At 62.3% G+C, this 14,309-nt stretch overlaps 1 protein-coding gene across 1 annotated transcript in view; it reads left to right on the top strand.

Moving 5' to 3' along the window:
* The window catches only part of FOXO6 (forkhead box O6), a 36,897-nt gene extending 28,628 nt beyond the window's left edge, over positions 1–8,269 (top strand). The window contains exon 3 of the mRNA XM_084222866.1: positions 6,131–8,269. Within this exon, the coding sequence (XP_084078992.1) occupies positions 6,131–7,543 (1,413 nt within the window). The 3' untranslated portion in view covers positions 7,544–8,269. The remainder of the gene's footprint in view (positions 1–6,130) is intronic.
* The last annotated feature ends 6,040 nt before the right edge of the window (positions 8,270–14,309 follow it).

Below are 14,309 nucleotides of genomic sequence, written 5' to 3'. Positions count from 1 at the left end.
TTTCCTCCCTGGACCCTCTCTTCCAGGGGAGGCTGCTGTGGGACATGCCACCCCCAGCCCTGGAGTAATTTTCTTAATTTTCTTAAGATTCTTTATAAAAAAATTAAGATTCTTAATTTTATTAAGATTTATTAGAAATAAAAATTCTAACTCAGAAGAGAGTACCATTCCAAAGAGGCAGTTTACACACAGGTTTCTTTTTCTGCAACTTTGCTAATGCCCTGCAAATTCTTAGTTTTCCATTAGTTTGAGTCTGTGTTCTTCAGCACACCCATATAATTGAGTTTATCCTGAACTAAGATGAAAATTAAGAATAATTTTAAGAAGGACGTGGGCAGGGGGTGGCACAGCCTGGCCCCACGATGGGGTGACCCCAGCCCTGCTCCCACATTCCCGAGTGTGGAGCTTGTCTGGAGCCACACACGGCACCGTGGGGTGGGGGTGTGTGCCCCAGGGGGCGAGGCTGGACCCCTGCCCGCTCCCGGACGGGGGTGGCACAGGGCTGGCACAGGGATGGCACACAGAGGGGCCGGGATGGCACAGGGGTGGCACACAGAGGGGCCGGGGGTGGCACAGGGGTGGCACACAGGGGCCGGGGGTGGCACAGGGGTGGCACACAGGGGCCGGGGGATGTTCGGTGAGTTTTCAGGCTGCAGCACGCCATGCCCAGCTGTCCTGGGCTGAGCGCACACCTCGGGGGTGATTAGCGGTCCCCTAATGAGCTGTCGGCGGCGCTGGGAGTGCAGGGGGGGGAGGCGGGGATGCTCCGGCCGTGCCGCCCCGGGCTCCTCGCGTGTCAGCCACCTGCCCCTCGCAGCTCTAATGGGCATTTGGTTCAATTAGCAGCGCGTCAGCCCCGCTCTGCTCAGCCGGAGCGCTGACCCGAACGCGCCGCCGCCGGCGAGACCCCCGCGGCGGGGGGCGGCTGCTCGCCCTGCCCCTGCCTCCCCCTGCCTCCCCCTGCCCTGCCTCCCCCTGCCCTGCCTCCCCCTGCTCTGCCTCCCCCTGCTCTGCCTCCCCCTGCCCCTGCCCTGCTCCTGGCCCTGCTTCCCCCTGCCTCCCCCTGCTTCCCCCTGCCTCCCCCTGCCCCTTCTCCTGCCCTCCCCCTGCCCCTGCCACCCCTTCCTGGCTCCACGTTCTTCCCCTTGCTGGGTTCACCCACCCAGGGAGAGCTGGTGTGGGGCTGTGCTCAGCCACCGGCTGCTCCAGGCAGGATGGTGACACCAATGCAGGGAGCAGGGCTGCCCGTGCCCAGGGGATGGTGCCAGGAGGTGGCTGAACCATTTTTTGGGTGAATGTGATGCTATGGCAGTGCCACCATTGCGTGTCCCATGCCACCACCCTCCCTGCGGGATGAAGCCCCTGGCTGAGGCTGTTGGCAGCCTGTGCCCTCTGCAATATTTCCTCCAGCAGTGGTAATTTTGTTGGGCAAGGAGTGAAAAAGGATCAGTTAACCCCTGGAGCCGTCCTTGTGCTGCTGGCAGAGCTCTTGTTAGCATCCCTGTCCCTGTCCTTGTCCCTGTCCCTGTCCCTGTTACTGTCCCTTTCCCTGTCCCTGTCCCTGTTACTGTCCCTATTCCTTTCCCTGTCCCTATCCTTGTCCCTGTCCCCATCCCTGTCCCCATCCCTGTCCCTTTCCCTTTCCCTTTCCCTTTCCCTTTCCCTTTCCCTTTCCCTTTCCCTTTCCCTGTCCTTGTCCCTGTCCCTATTCCTTTCCCTGTCCCTATCCCTGTTCCTGTCCCTGCCTCTATCCCTGTTCCTGTCCCTGTCCCTGTCCCTGTCCCTGCTCCTCCTGCCAGCCGTGCCGAACCCGCACCAGGTAACAACCAGCGGGCTCCTTGGCTGTGTGGCCCAGCAGCCTGGACAGACAGACAGACAAACAGAGAGCAGGTGTGGGGTGTGTGGGGAGCAGCTGGGGTTGGGGTTTGCTTGGAAACCGCGTGGTGCTGGGCAGAGGGGAGGGGGGCACAGCTCAGGGGCAGCGGGGGGCAGAGCAGAGGGGTGCAGGGGATGTGCCAGGGATGGGGAGGACCCCAGAGCGCCTGGTTTGCTCTCCCCTCGCTGCCAGGGGCTGCTCTTGCTCTTGCACTCGTTTCCCCCCACCCTGCTCTCCCCGGGGCACGCAGAGGGAGCTCAGCCCCACTCCCTGCACCCCGACACTCGTGGGCACCCCAGGCTGGGGTGGGGATGGGCAGCGCTGCCCGAATTGGGCTCGGTACCCGTGTGGGTGGCTCATTTCGGGGCCTGGGGTTCATCTCGGGGGTCGATGCTCATGTCGGGAGTCCGGGGGTGGCTTCCGGCTCCCCCGCACCGTCGTTGTCATCCTCAGCACCACTGCCAGCTGCCCATTGACAGTCAAGGCACTCTCCCGAACAATGGGTCCGGCTAATCCCGTTACAATGGCACTAATTGCTAATCAGACCGATTTCACACTGCCGGCTCCCCTGACAATGAGGCTCGCCGGAGGAGGGCTCCTGGGGGGGTGAGGGGCTCTGTGGGTGCCCGCAGCCCCCCCTCCGGCCCCGCAGCAGGGCCAGACCCGGCAGACGGGCACCGCCGTGGCACCGGGGTCTTCCAGCTTGGCAAAGCCTCCGGCAGCTGGCGTGGGCTGGCACGGGCTCAGCCTCGTCCTGCCCGTGTGCCAGCCAGGCTGGGCAGGGGGTCCGATGCACCTGCAGCCCTGGTGCCACCTCCAGCCCGTCCTTGTGCTCCCCGGAGCATCCCGGACCCCTCGGCAGAGCTGCGGGGCCGGGCTGGGGCCCGCGGTGCCGGTGTCACCCCTGGCACGGGCTGGGTGTCACCCCTGTCACAGGCTGGGTGTCACCCCTGGCACAGGCTGGGTGTCACCCCTGTCACAGGCTGGGTGTCACTCCTAGCACTGGCTGGGTGTCACCCCTGGCACGGGCTGGGTGTCACCCCTAATACGGGCTGGGTGTCACCCCTAGCACGGGCTGTGTGTCATCCCCGGCATGGGCTGAGTGTCACCCCTAGCACGGGCTGAGTGTCACCCCTGTCAGCAGTGGGTGTCACCCCCGGCACGGGCTGGCTGTGACCCCCAATACGGGCTGGGTGTCGCCCTGGCACGGGCTCTGTGTCACCCCCGGCACAGGCTGGGTGTCACCCCTTGCACGGGCTGAGTGTCACCCCTGTCACCAGTGGGTGTCACCCCCGGCAGGGCTGGCTGTGAGCCCGCACCGATGCCCTTGCCCGGTGCTGTTTGGGGTTTGGGCATCGGGGGCAGCGGGGCCCGGTTACCGGTGAGGGGCTGAACCATCGGGACAGGCAGGGGGACAGGGTGACAGGGGGACAGGGGGGACGGGCAGAGGGACACAGCACGGGCACAGGGCACCGGCAGCCCTGCAGCGATGCTGCCAGAAGCGGTGCAGGGCAGGGAGCGGTGCCAAAGGCGCCGTGGGGGCCCTGGGGCTGGCACCATCCTCTCCTGACCCCAGGACATCCCCTGCCAAGGCAGCTGCTGTCCCCTGTGTACCAGGGGGACACTGCCAGGGGGCTGCGGGCCGCTGGATGCCCGGGGGCTGCCCGGTGGCCGCGGGTGAGGCAGGTCCTGCTGTTAATCAGCTCCCGGCTGCCCCTGCCCTGCTCCGTGCGCCCCGAGCCGCGGGCAGCCGAGCGTGCCGGGGTGCTAATGAGGAGAGAGCCGGGTGTGCTGCACCTTGCACTTAATTGCTGCTGGCTTCTGGCTCTTAATGAAGCTCGGCTGCGGGAGAAGCGGGAGAAGCGGCAGCCTCTCCTCGTCTCCTCTCCCTCGGGCAGCCTGACCCTGCCAGCCCTGTCCCCTGCCTCGGGGGTGTGGGGTGCCCTGTGCTCCCTCTGGGGTGGGAGGGGCCGTAGCAGAGGATCTGAATGTCACCCCCATGCAGCTGTGACATGCCCAAAGCCCATCCCCTGTCCACCCTGTCTGCATGGCAGCTCCAGCCCTGCTGCACAGGCTGCAGCATCTCCTGCCTCCTGTGCTGGGCAGGCCTGGCAGTGCTGGCAGGGAGGGACCCTGTCTGTGGCAGGTTCCCCACTCCTGCCAGGGGCTCAGCAGTGACAGGGATCACTCCTGCAAGCCCAGCTTTGGCATCCCCAGCTCCCCACTGTCTGGGGTGCAGGGCAGTGCCGTGGGGCTGAGCTGGCTGGTGGCCCTGGCCCTGCCAGGCAGTGACAACCACGTGCTGTGCTTCTGTCCCTGCTGCTGGATGGGAGCTTGGATCATCCATCATGGGGCTTAAGGAAAGGTGCTGGAAGGGTCAGGGGGACTCTCCCTGCCAGGAAGGCTGGCCAGGGCTTGACTTGCTCTGCTTGAATGTGGTGAGCATTGGTTGGGCAGCTGTGGCCCAACCACCCCCTTGGCCCCCTCCCCAGCCGTGCAGGAAGGGGTTAATGGCTGGCCCATACCTGCAGTTGCATTTTAAAGATGTGAAATTAAAGCCCGTAATTTATTCTCCCCACACACGAAGGAGCAATTAGTTCTAAACACGGCTTAATCAGTCAGTGCGAGATTGATTTCTGTAGACTTGGATTTGGTGGCTGCTGGCGAGGAGCCAGCCTGGGAGCAATCTCCAAATAAATGAAGTGCAGAGAAGTAAGCCATTACATAATATGATAGATGAGGCTGGAGCTCACTTGCCTCTTCATTAGTATTCCACTGTACACCACAACAGCACCAAACTTTCTCCCCTCCGCCGTGGGTTCCTCCCCCTCCTCGTCCTTCTGCCCCTCCTGCAGCTGGGAAGGGGCTGGGGAGGTGCCTCCCCTCTCCAGCAGCCCCTGGCCAGCCCCAAGCCTTTGGGCAGAGCTGGGGAAGGGTCTCTGTGCTGCACACTCTTCCCTGGGCTCTGCACCTTGCCCTTTTCCTCTGGGGAAACTGAGGCACAGGGAGCTGGGGTGGCATCCCTTGAGATGCATGTCAGCAGGGAGAGGCAGGTGTCAGAGAATCCAGGATGGTTTGGGTTGAGAGGGACCTCAAAGCTCATCCCATCCCACCCCTGCCATGGCAGGGACACCTCCCCCTGTGCCAGGTGCTCCAGCCCCAATGTCCAGCCTGGCCTTGGGCACTGCCAGGGATCCAGGGGCAGCCACAGCTGCTCTGGCAATTCCAGCCCAGCCCCTGCCCACCCTGCCAGGGAACAATTCCCAATTCCCAAGATCCCATCCAGCCCTGCCCTCTGGCACTGGCAGCCATTCCCTGGCTCCTGTCCCTCCATCCTTGTCCCCAGTCCCTCTGCAGCTCTCCTGGAGCCCCTTCAGGCCCTGCCAGGGCTCTGAGCTCTCCCTGGAGCCTTCTCCTCTCCAGGGGAGCCCCCCCAGCTCTCCAGCCTGGCTCCAGAGGGGCTCCAGCCCTGCAGCAGCTCCGTGGGCTCCTCTGGACCAGGTCCATGTCCTTGCTGTGCTGGGGATTGCAGGGCTGGGGGCAGCTCTGCAGATGGGGTCTCACAAGAGCCAAGGGGAGGAATCTCCCCCCTTGCCCTGCTGGCCTGACAGGCATTTGGGGACAAGGTCTACATGGTGCCACCAGGTTGTTTAGGGCTGTGGTGGTGCTGATGTGCCCTGCACAGGGCATGTGTCAGGGCTGAGGGTGGAGAGGAGCACATCCTGAGTGGTGCCAGGCGGGGGAAGGGGCTTGGGGTCCCCTCCAAAGGGATCCCCTCTGCCTGTGGAGCTGGTGGGGAGCAGGCTGGGATCTCCACAGAGGGGCTGGCTGTGCTGGGAGCATCCTGTGGGATGTGCTGGCTACGTGGTGGCCTTGGGCTGGGAGGGATGGACAGAGGAGCCCTGGGCCTGTGCATGGTCCTGATCTGTTACTGCATTTGTTGCCTCTTCGCCTTGTCCCTCTGCAGGCTCCTGCCAGGGAAGGAGGTCCCCTGGCAGCTGCAGGTCCCTGGGACCTGCCATGACAGGAATTGTGCCACAGACAGAGCTGGGAGTGGCAGCAAAGGGCTGTGACCCGCGGGAAGTGGGAGGGACTCGCTAGCCGAGCTCTCCCAGCCCCAAACCCTCGGCTCAGGGGGATGGAGCCCAGGTGTCCCACGGTGCCCCACGTCCCCCCCAGCCCCGTGGGCCTCCCTTTCCTTCGGGGGTGCCGTCCCCGCTGCTGACCCTGCCCCTGTCCTTGCTGTCCCCGCAGAACTCCATCCGGCACAACCTGTCCCTGCACACGCGCTTCATCCGCGTGCAGAACGAGGGCACCGGCAAGAGCTCCTGGTGGATGCTGAACCCCGAGGGCGGCAAGACGGGCAAGACGCCGCGGCGGCGCGCCGTGTCCATGGACAACAACAGCAAGTTCCTGCGCATCAAGGGCAAGGCCAGCAAGAAGAAGCAGCTGCAGGTGACGCAGGAGCGCGGCGAGGACAGCCCGTCCTCCCAGCAAGCCAAGTGGTCGGAGAGCCCCGCGTCCCACGCCAGCGACGAGTACGACGCCTGGGCGGACTTCCGGACGCGGGCCAGCTCCACGGCCAGCACGCTGAGCGGGCGCCTCTCGCCCATCATGGCCAACCACGAGCCGGACGAGCTGGAGGAGGACGACGGAACCCCCTCGTCCCCGCTGATGTACCCCAGCCCTTCCAGCACCATGTCTCCTTCCCTCAGCGCCCGCTGCTCCGTGGAGCTGCCCCGGCTGACCGACCTGACCGGCACCATCAGCCTGAACGAGAGCCTGGGGGAGAGCATGCTGGAGGACCTGCAGGACGGCTACAACATGAGCCCCTCCCAGCAGCTCCCCCCGGCCGCCCTGCGGCAGCGGAGCTCCAGTTTCACCTTCAACTCCAAGTGCTCCAGCATGGGGGCCGCCTCCAACACCTACTGCGGGACCATCTACAGCCAGCCGGCCATGAGCCTCATGCGCCGCCTGCCCATGCAGACCATCCAGGAGAACAAGCAGGCCACCTTCTCGCCCGTCAGCTCCTACAGGAACGCCTCGCTGCAGGACCTGCTCTCCTCCATCTCCTACGCGCACAAGGAGAGCATGGTCCCGGGGGAGCTGCCCCTGCCGCAGGCCAGCCCCATGGTGCCGGCCCGTGGCCACAGACACAACCCGCTGCTGTGCGGGGCCGGGGAGCAGGCCTTGTCCTCCTACCCGCCCCACCCGGGCTCTCTCATGAAGAGCAACGCGTTGTACCACCCGTCACCAGCCGGCCACCACCCTGCGGTCAACACCAGTGCCTTAGCCAATCCTGTCAGCCTTATGAGCCTGCCCAGTGACTCGTGCAGCATGACGGCCGTGCCGCACCACGGGCACCTGCATCCCTACGCTAATAACCAAGGGGCACACATGAGCTTGCTGGATTCGCTGCAGGGCCCCTACCCGGGGGCCGTCCACCCCCCCGTGTTGGGCCAAGACAGGTTCCCAGCAGATCTGGACCTGGACATGTTCAACGGGAGCCTGGAGTGCGACGTGGAGTCGATCATCCTCAATGACTTTATGGACAGTGACGAGATGGACTTCAACTTCGACTCGGCGCTCCCGCCGCAGAACGGGCTCAACGTGCCCGCGCTGCCCGGGGGCCCACAGCCCACGAACCAGAGCTGGGTGCCCGGGTGAGCCCTGCCCCAGCACGGGCTCGCCACTGGGAAGCCACAAGGGGAACATTGAAACTAACTTTTTTTTTTTTCCTTTCTCTTCTGCCTTTGTTTGTTAAGATAGGCGAGAGCCATCGGTCTGAGCTTAAGGTCGAACGCGAAACACAAACCCGAGGGTCAAATATTGAGATGGGGGAGGACGCCCAGCCCCAGGTGTGCCCGGTCTGCAGGTCCTGCCAGCATCCTCTGGAGGACACAGGGCAGGTGGGTGGGAGAGGCAGCCGGAGCCAGGCAGATCCAGGGGGGTAGCGGGAAGGGAAAGCCTTTCCAGACGGTCCCAGTGCCCTGTGGTAATGGTGCCAGTTTGATCTGCCCTTGGGCTGGGGACAGAGTGGTGACAGCTGGTGGTGTGGGACACCCCCAGCACGGGCATCCCCCCCGGGGAAGAACTCTTCTCTGAGCCACCTTGGGAAGTGAGTCCTCTGGGCAGAAGTGTCAGGAGTGGGGACCCTGCCCCAGGGCAAGGCGGGGCTCACGACCCCTCAGTCCTGGTGGAGATGGGAGCTCTGCTGAGCCCACGCCCCCAGGCCAGCTCTGCAGGGTGTCCTGGTGGCTCCAGGCAGGTTTCCTTACCGAGCAGTGAGGAGAGGGTGGTGATGGTGTGCAGCCAGCAGCCCTGGGAGCAGCATCTCAGCAGCCCCTGGGGCCCGAGGGTGCAGGGGAAGCTGCAGCCCCTGCCCGGAGCAGGCTGGGCACGCTCCAGGGGGGTCCTGCTGGCAGTGAGGGTCCCCTGGGCTGGAGGCTCAGGGGCAGCTCGCAGGGGAGGGGAGGGGGGCGTATTTATTTGATTTCATGCACTCTTTAGCCATTGAGTTTTTGCATTGGAAGGAAGAAAGGGTCGAGCTTAGGGAGAGGAGAGAGAGGCCATGGGCAATGTGTCCCATCACATGCCTCATCTTGGCTGGGCTGGTGGCTGTGTCCCATCACATGGCTCATCTTGGCTTGGCCATGGGGGGTGTTGGATGTTGGGGTGAAAGTTTGGGGGCTGTGATGTGGGCCATGCTCCAGGAGGGGCTGTGTGTGTGGGGAGGGGAGGGATCTGCTGGCCAGGCCTCTGGACGCAGCGTGGGGTCCATCCTGCTCCAAGCTTGGGTGACCCACATTGCTCAGGGAGGGGCCACAGGGGCCCCAGCCAGGGCTGTGGGGCTCCTGAGGGGTCAGTGCCACCATGCCTGTCCCAGTGTCTCATTGCCCACCCCTGGGGTGCCAGGAGAGCTGATCCAGGAGCTGTCAGCAAGAGGGGTGCACCCACCTGCCAGGGGCTGGGACTCCATGGGGGTGGGGACCACGGACTCATGCTGTGTGTCAGGACCCCAGGCTGACCCCACTCCATGGGGCAGGAGAGGGCCAGGGATGTCCCAGCCATTCCACACAGCTGCCAGGAGCAGCAGGGTTCGGAGGGGTTCAGGCTGGTGGCCAGCAGGAGCAACTGGTCTGGAGATGATGGAGGGGCTGGGAGGAGGTGCTGGGAGCTGCTGCCGTGTCCTGTGGGGTCTCTGCTCAGCCATTCTTCCTCCTGGGCACCACAGGCTCCCTGTGACCCCCAGGCCCTAGCTTGCAGCGGGGTCAGTGCACAGAACCAGCACATTTTCCCAGCCCAGCTCTTCCCTTCCTGCCCCAGCTCCAGCTCTTCTGCCATGGAGCTGGGGCCCAGCCAGCCACAGGGACAGCGTGGCTGCCCCGAGTCAAGGCAGAGGGACCCATGGGTGGCACCTCCTGCTCCTCTCCTGACCCACATGGCTGTGACAGAGGAGCCCTGTGTGCCACTGCCCACCTTCACCCGGGGCACGTGGCAGGCACGGTCTCTAAAGACATCCTTACAAGTTAATTAATTATGTTTACATTATTTGATCATGTACAGAATTTAATATATTCTATTATATATAATCTTTCTTGAATGCTTTTTTAAAAAGGATTATTCTTTGGTCAGGATCATTACCGCATTCCTTTTGTACACCACCTCTCCTTGCAGGCATCTTTCAAAATCCTTGGAAACCGATTGCAAATGGCTCTTTAACCCCCAATCCCCCAGTCCAGCACGTGGTGTGAGGGACCCAGAGGCAGGAGGAGAGGGCAGCTCTGGCTGCCCTGGAGCAAACAGGGGCCTCTGCCCTCCAGGAATGGGAGAAAGGGAAGGAATCCTGGCTCCTCCAGGGATCTGACCTCCAGGAATGGGAGAAAGGGAAGGAATCCTGGCTCCTCCAGGGATCTGACCTCCAGGAATGGGAGAAAGGGAAGGAATCCTGGCTCCTCCAGGGATCTGACCTCCAGGAATGGGAGAAAGGGAAGGAATCCTGGCTCCTCCAGGGATCTGACCTCCAGAAATGGGAGAAAGGGAAGGAATCCTGGCTCCTCCAGGGATCTGACCTCCAGGAATGGGAGAAAGGGAAGGAGTCCTGGCTCCTCCAGGGATCTGACCTCCAGGAATGGGAGAAAGGGAAGGAATCCTGGCTCCTCCAGGGATCTGACCTCCAGGCACAGCTCCAGCAGCACACCAGCATGCCGGGCAGCAGTCAGGCAGATGGAGATGGGATTGTCCCACGCTGGGGTCCCCGAGCCCCCTCTGGTGTCACAGACACTGGCTGGCCATCAGTGTGATGGGGGAGCTGCCCCAGTAGCAGGAGGGAAGCGTCCCCAGCACAGGAGGGGGGTGTCCCCGTGTCCCCAGCACAGGAGGGGAGTGTCCCCGTGTCCCCAGCACAGGAGGGGGGTGTCCCGTGCCCGTGCCCGCCGTGCCGCCCCGTGCCCCTGCCCCGCTGCGTGGGCACGGCCCCTGGCCCAGCTGTGTCGTGGTTCGTGACCGTGGGGTTGTCGTGTGTGCGGTGCAGTCGTGTTGGTAACGTCGTGTGTTCAGTCGTGCTGCGGGGCGAGGGGCGGCGGGGCCCGGGCACGGGCAGCCCTGGGGCGGTGGCATCCCGGGGGACAGGGTGGCCGCAGGGCTGGGTGGCACAGCCGGCCCTGCCAGGGGACCAAAGGGCCAGGGCAGGTGGGGCCGTGGTGTCCGGGTGGGTGGTGGTGAGGGGTTGGGGGCGTTGGGGCTGGCGTGTCCTGGGGGTGGCCGGCGTGGCTGTGCCCCCCCTGTGACTGTCACTGTGGGGAAGGGGACACCAGGGCTTTGTGCCACTGCCTGAGGCTCCGGGTTCCCTCTCTGCAGTCAGCGAGGCCACCTCAGGTCCCACCTCACTGAGCTCCATCCTCCCCTCTCCATCAGCCCGTTCCCCCTCTGGGACCAGGAGCTCCCTCCCTGCCCTGCTTGGAGCCGCTGGGGGGGACACCCAGGACCCCCCGTTTGCTTCCCCTGGTGGTTTTGGGTCCGTTTCCCTCGTATTTATAACTGTACAGACTGGGGGGGAGGGTCTCATCTCTCACACACATTTATTGTAGGCAATGGTAACTTTCTTGGTTGTGCTATTAGAGTTTGTGTATGTGGCAATGTAAAGAACTGTGTATAGTGCATTGTACAGCATATTTTCATGAATAAAATTGTTTTAAATATTACAAGGTGGGGCTGCTGCTGCTGTCAGTGCTTGTGTGTCTGGCTGAGAGGGGGGATGGTTCCCCCAGGGAAGATGAGAAAGGGGGAATGGTGCCCCCAAGGATGATGGGGAACGTGGGAGAGGGACCAAGGGGGAAATGGGATTTTGGTGACACTGAGCTTGTACCCAGAGCATGGGGGTGGTTGGGCTGTGGAGGTCATAGAACCATAGGAAAGGAGACTCAGGGGTGCCCTCATCACTCTCACAGCTCCTGAAAGGTGCCTGTGCTCAGCTGGGCTGGGCTCTGTCTGCAGGAACTGACAGACCCAGAGCACACAGCCTGAGCTGCACCAAGGGAAATACAGGCTGGAGAGCAGGGAGAAGCTTTTTACAGAAAGGTGATAAAGTTCTGGAATGTTCTGCCCGGGGAGGTGGTGCAGTCACCATCCCTGGGGGTGTTTAACAAAGCCTGGATGTGGCACTGGGTGCCAGAGATAAGCTGAGGTGTTGGGGCTGGGTTGGAGTTGATGATCTTGAAGGTCTCTTCCAACCCAGTGACTCTGGGAATTCTGGGCAGAACATTCCAGAAATTTATCACCCTTTGTCTAAAAAACTTCTCCCTGCTATCCAGCCTGTATTTCCCTTGGTGCAGCTCAGGCTGTGTGCTCTGGGTCTGTCAGTCCCTGCAGACAGAGCCCAGCCCCAGCTGAGCACAGGCACCTTCCAGGAGCTCCAGAGTGATGAGGGCACCCCTGAGTGTCTGTCTGTCCAGGCTGAGCACCCCCAGCTCCCTCAGGGGCTCCTCTCAGGGTTTGTGCCCCCAGCCCCTCTCCAGCCTCGCTGCCCCCTCTGGATGCCCTCAAACATCCCAAGGTCCTTCCCAAACTGAGGGGCAGAACTGGGCACAGCACTCCAGGATGCTCTCCTGGCTCTCCTGGCTCTCCTGGCTCTCCTCCCTGCACTGCAGCCCCCCCGTGCCAGGCACCCCCAGGCAGCTCCTGAGCACAGCCCCATCTCTGCATCCCTGCTGTCCCCGTGCAGAGGCTCAGCAGAGCCCAGTGCTGACAGCCTGTGCCTGCTCTGCACGCTCTGACCTTCTCCCAGAGCCATCTCTGAATGCCACCACGTCACCAGCAACCCACAGCCCTCGTGCAAGCCTGCTGCCAGGGTGGGATCTGATCTGTGCCACAGGTTGGGCAGGAGAGGTCAGAGGCTGGGCTGGGCTGAGCTGGGGATGCAGCCTGGATCAGGGACACCCTTCCAAAGAGGGGCTGACGTGGGGCTTGGAGCGCTCTGGTTCAGTGGAATGTAGCAGTCAGGATAGCTGCTAGTACAGGCCAGGGTAAGGAAGCAAAAAGGATCTTTGCATAATTCCCACAGAGGTTTTATCCAGCCATGCAGTCCTGACACCCACACACATAGGGTCTGGCCTTCCCTCTGCAGGGGCCTGGGGGCTGACCCTGGTCTGGGGCAGCACAAAGGTGAGGGCTAATCAGGGAATAGGGAAGGAGTGGCTCAGGAACGTGGGAACAGACACAGGAACAGGGGAAGGAGCCAATGGGCTCCAACAGCTTTTTGAGGGAAGCTTCTTGTGTCTCCTAAAAAACAGGGAATGCCCCCCTAGGGTCTCCACAGGGGAAGGAAGGTGTCCCTGCCTGTTGTCTTCAGGGCCCTTCCAAGCCAGACCATTCTGAGATGCTGTGATTTGCATCCCCCAGTCAGCCACGGCACACACACACTCAGGATACAGCCAGCCTGTCCTTCAAACTGAGGGATCCTGGCTGCTGGGGAAGCCCTGCTGCCCTGCCCTTTGGGAATGCCCAATTTAGGCATCCTGGGGAAGCCCTGCTGCCCTGCCCTTTGGGAATGCCTAGTTTAGGGATCCTGGGGAAGCCCTGCTGCCCTGCCCTTTGGGAATGCCCAATTTGGGGATCCTGGGCTTTGGGGAAGCCCTGCTGCCCTGCCCTTTGGGAATGCCCAATTTGGGGATCCTGGGGAAGCCCTGCTGCCCTGCCCTTTGGGAATGCCCAATTTGGGGATCCTGGGGAAGCCCTGCTGCCCTGCCCTTTGGAAATGCCCAATTTGGGGATCCTGGGGAAGCCCTGCTGCCCTGCCCTTTGGAAGTGCCCCCACAGCCACCCTGCAGACAGCCAGGCCAGCAGGCAGGCACAGTCCCAGCAGGGCTGGTTTCGTGTGGCTGCAGGGATGGCTGCTCTGCACATGTCCCACCCTGAGTCCTGCTCTGCACATGTCCCCCCCTGAGTCCTGCTCTGGGCTTTGGCAGGAAATGGGGGAGCAGCTGCGAGGTCCTGAGCCAGGAACAGCTGCACACAAGGTGCTGGCAGTGCCCCATGGCCACAGAGGTGCTGGTGGCTGCCACTCTGCCAGCTCTGCTGGTGTCCCACGTTGCCAGGATGCGCTGGGAGCTGCTCAGGGGATGGACACCAGCTGGAGGAGGCAGAGCTGGGCAGAGACCTGGGCTCCTGTGCAGGAGTGACAGGGGGTGGGATGGTGGGGATGGGCAGAGAGCAGAGATCTCTGCAGGCAGGGCTTGGAACTTGTGGGTTATTGCAAAGGGCCAAGTGCAGGGCCCTGCTGGGAGCTGCCAGACACAGCCCAGAGCAGCCCCAGAGAGGAGAGGGGTAGAGAGGATGAGAGTAAAGAGGGTAAAAGAGAGAGTAAAAGAGGGGATAAGAGAGCAAGGTTCCCCTTACAATCCCATAAATCTTCTTCTGTGCTGAATATTCTAATTCTCACTCACCAATCTAGCCCAAGATACAAATCCTACAGCATTTACATTCAGCCTATAAGAATCATTACATTGCCATGCTGTGTCACATTTTAAACCCTAAAAACTCCTCTCTGGGCCCCTTCTGCCAAGCCAGCAGGGTCTGCTCTGCCCCTTGGAGCTGCCTGCAAGCAGAGGGCATTGTCTGATCCAAAGGGGATCACCTTCAGCTGGCCATGCCATTGTTTTCCAGGTGTTCAGTAACTGAGGGATCTCAGAGCTGCTTTCATTTCAATCTCACTTAGAGTTTCCATATTCCCAAAATCTTTTGCCAGGCAATCATATTGATCAGGCCACTGACCCTTCACACCCCATCCCACTGGCTCATCCCACGGGCTGTGGGCTCATCTTGAGAGCATCACACAGAATCACAGAATTCCCAGAATTCACAGGATCTCTGGGTTGGAAGAGACCTTCCAAACCATCCAGTCCAACCCAGCCCCAACAGCTCAACCCAACCCTGG

The sequence above is a fragment of the Fringilla coelebs genome (assembly GCF_963513975.1).
Source record: "Fringilla coelebs genome assembly, chromosome: 28".
Classification (NCBI taxonomy): Eukaryota; Metazoa; Chordata; class Aves; order Passeriformes; family Fringillidae; genus Fringilla; species Fringilla coelebs.
This window is presented reverse-complemented; position numbering and strand designations above follow the sequence as displayed.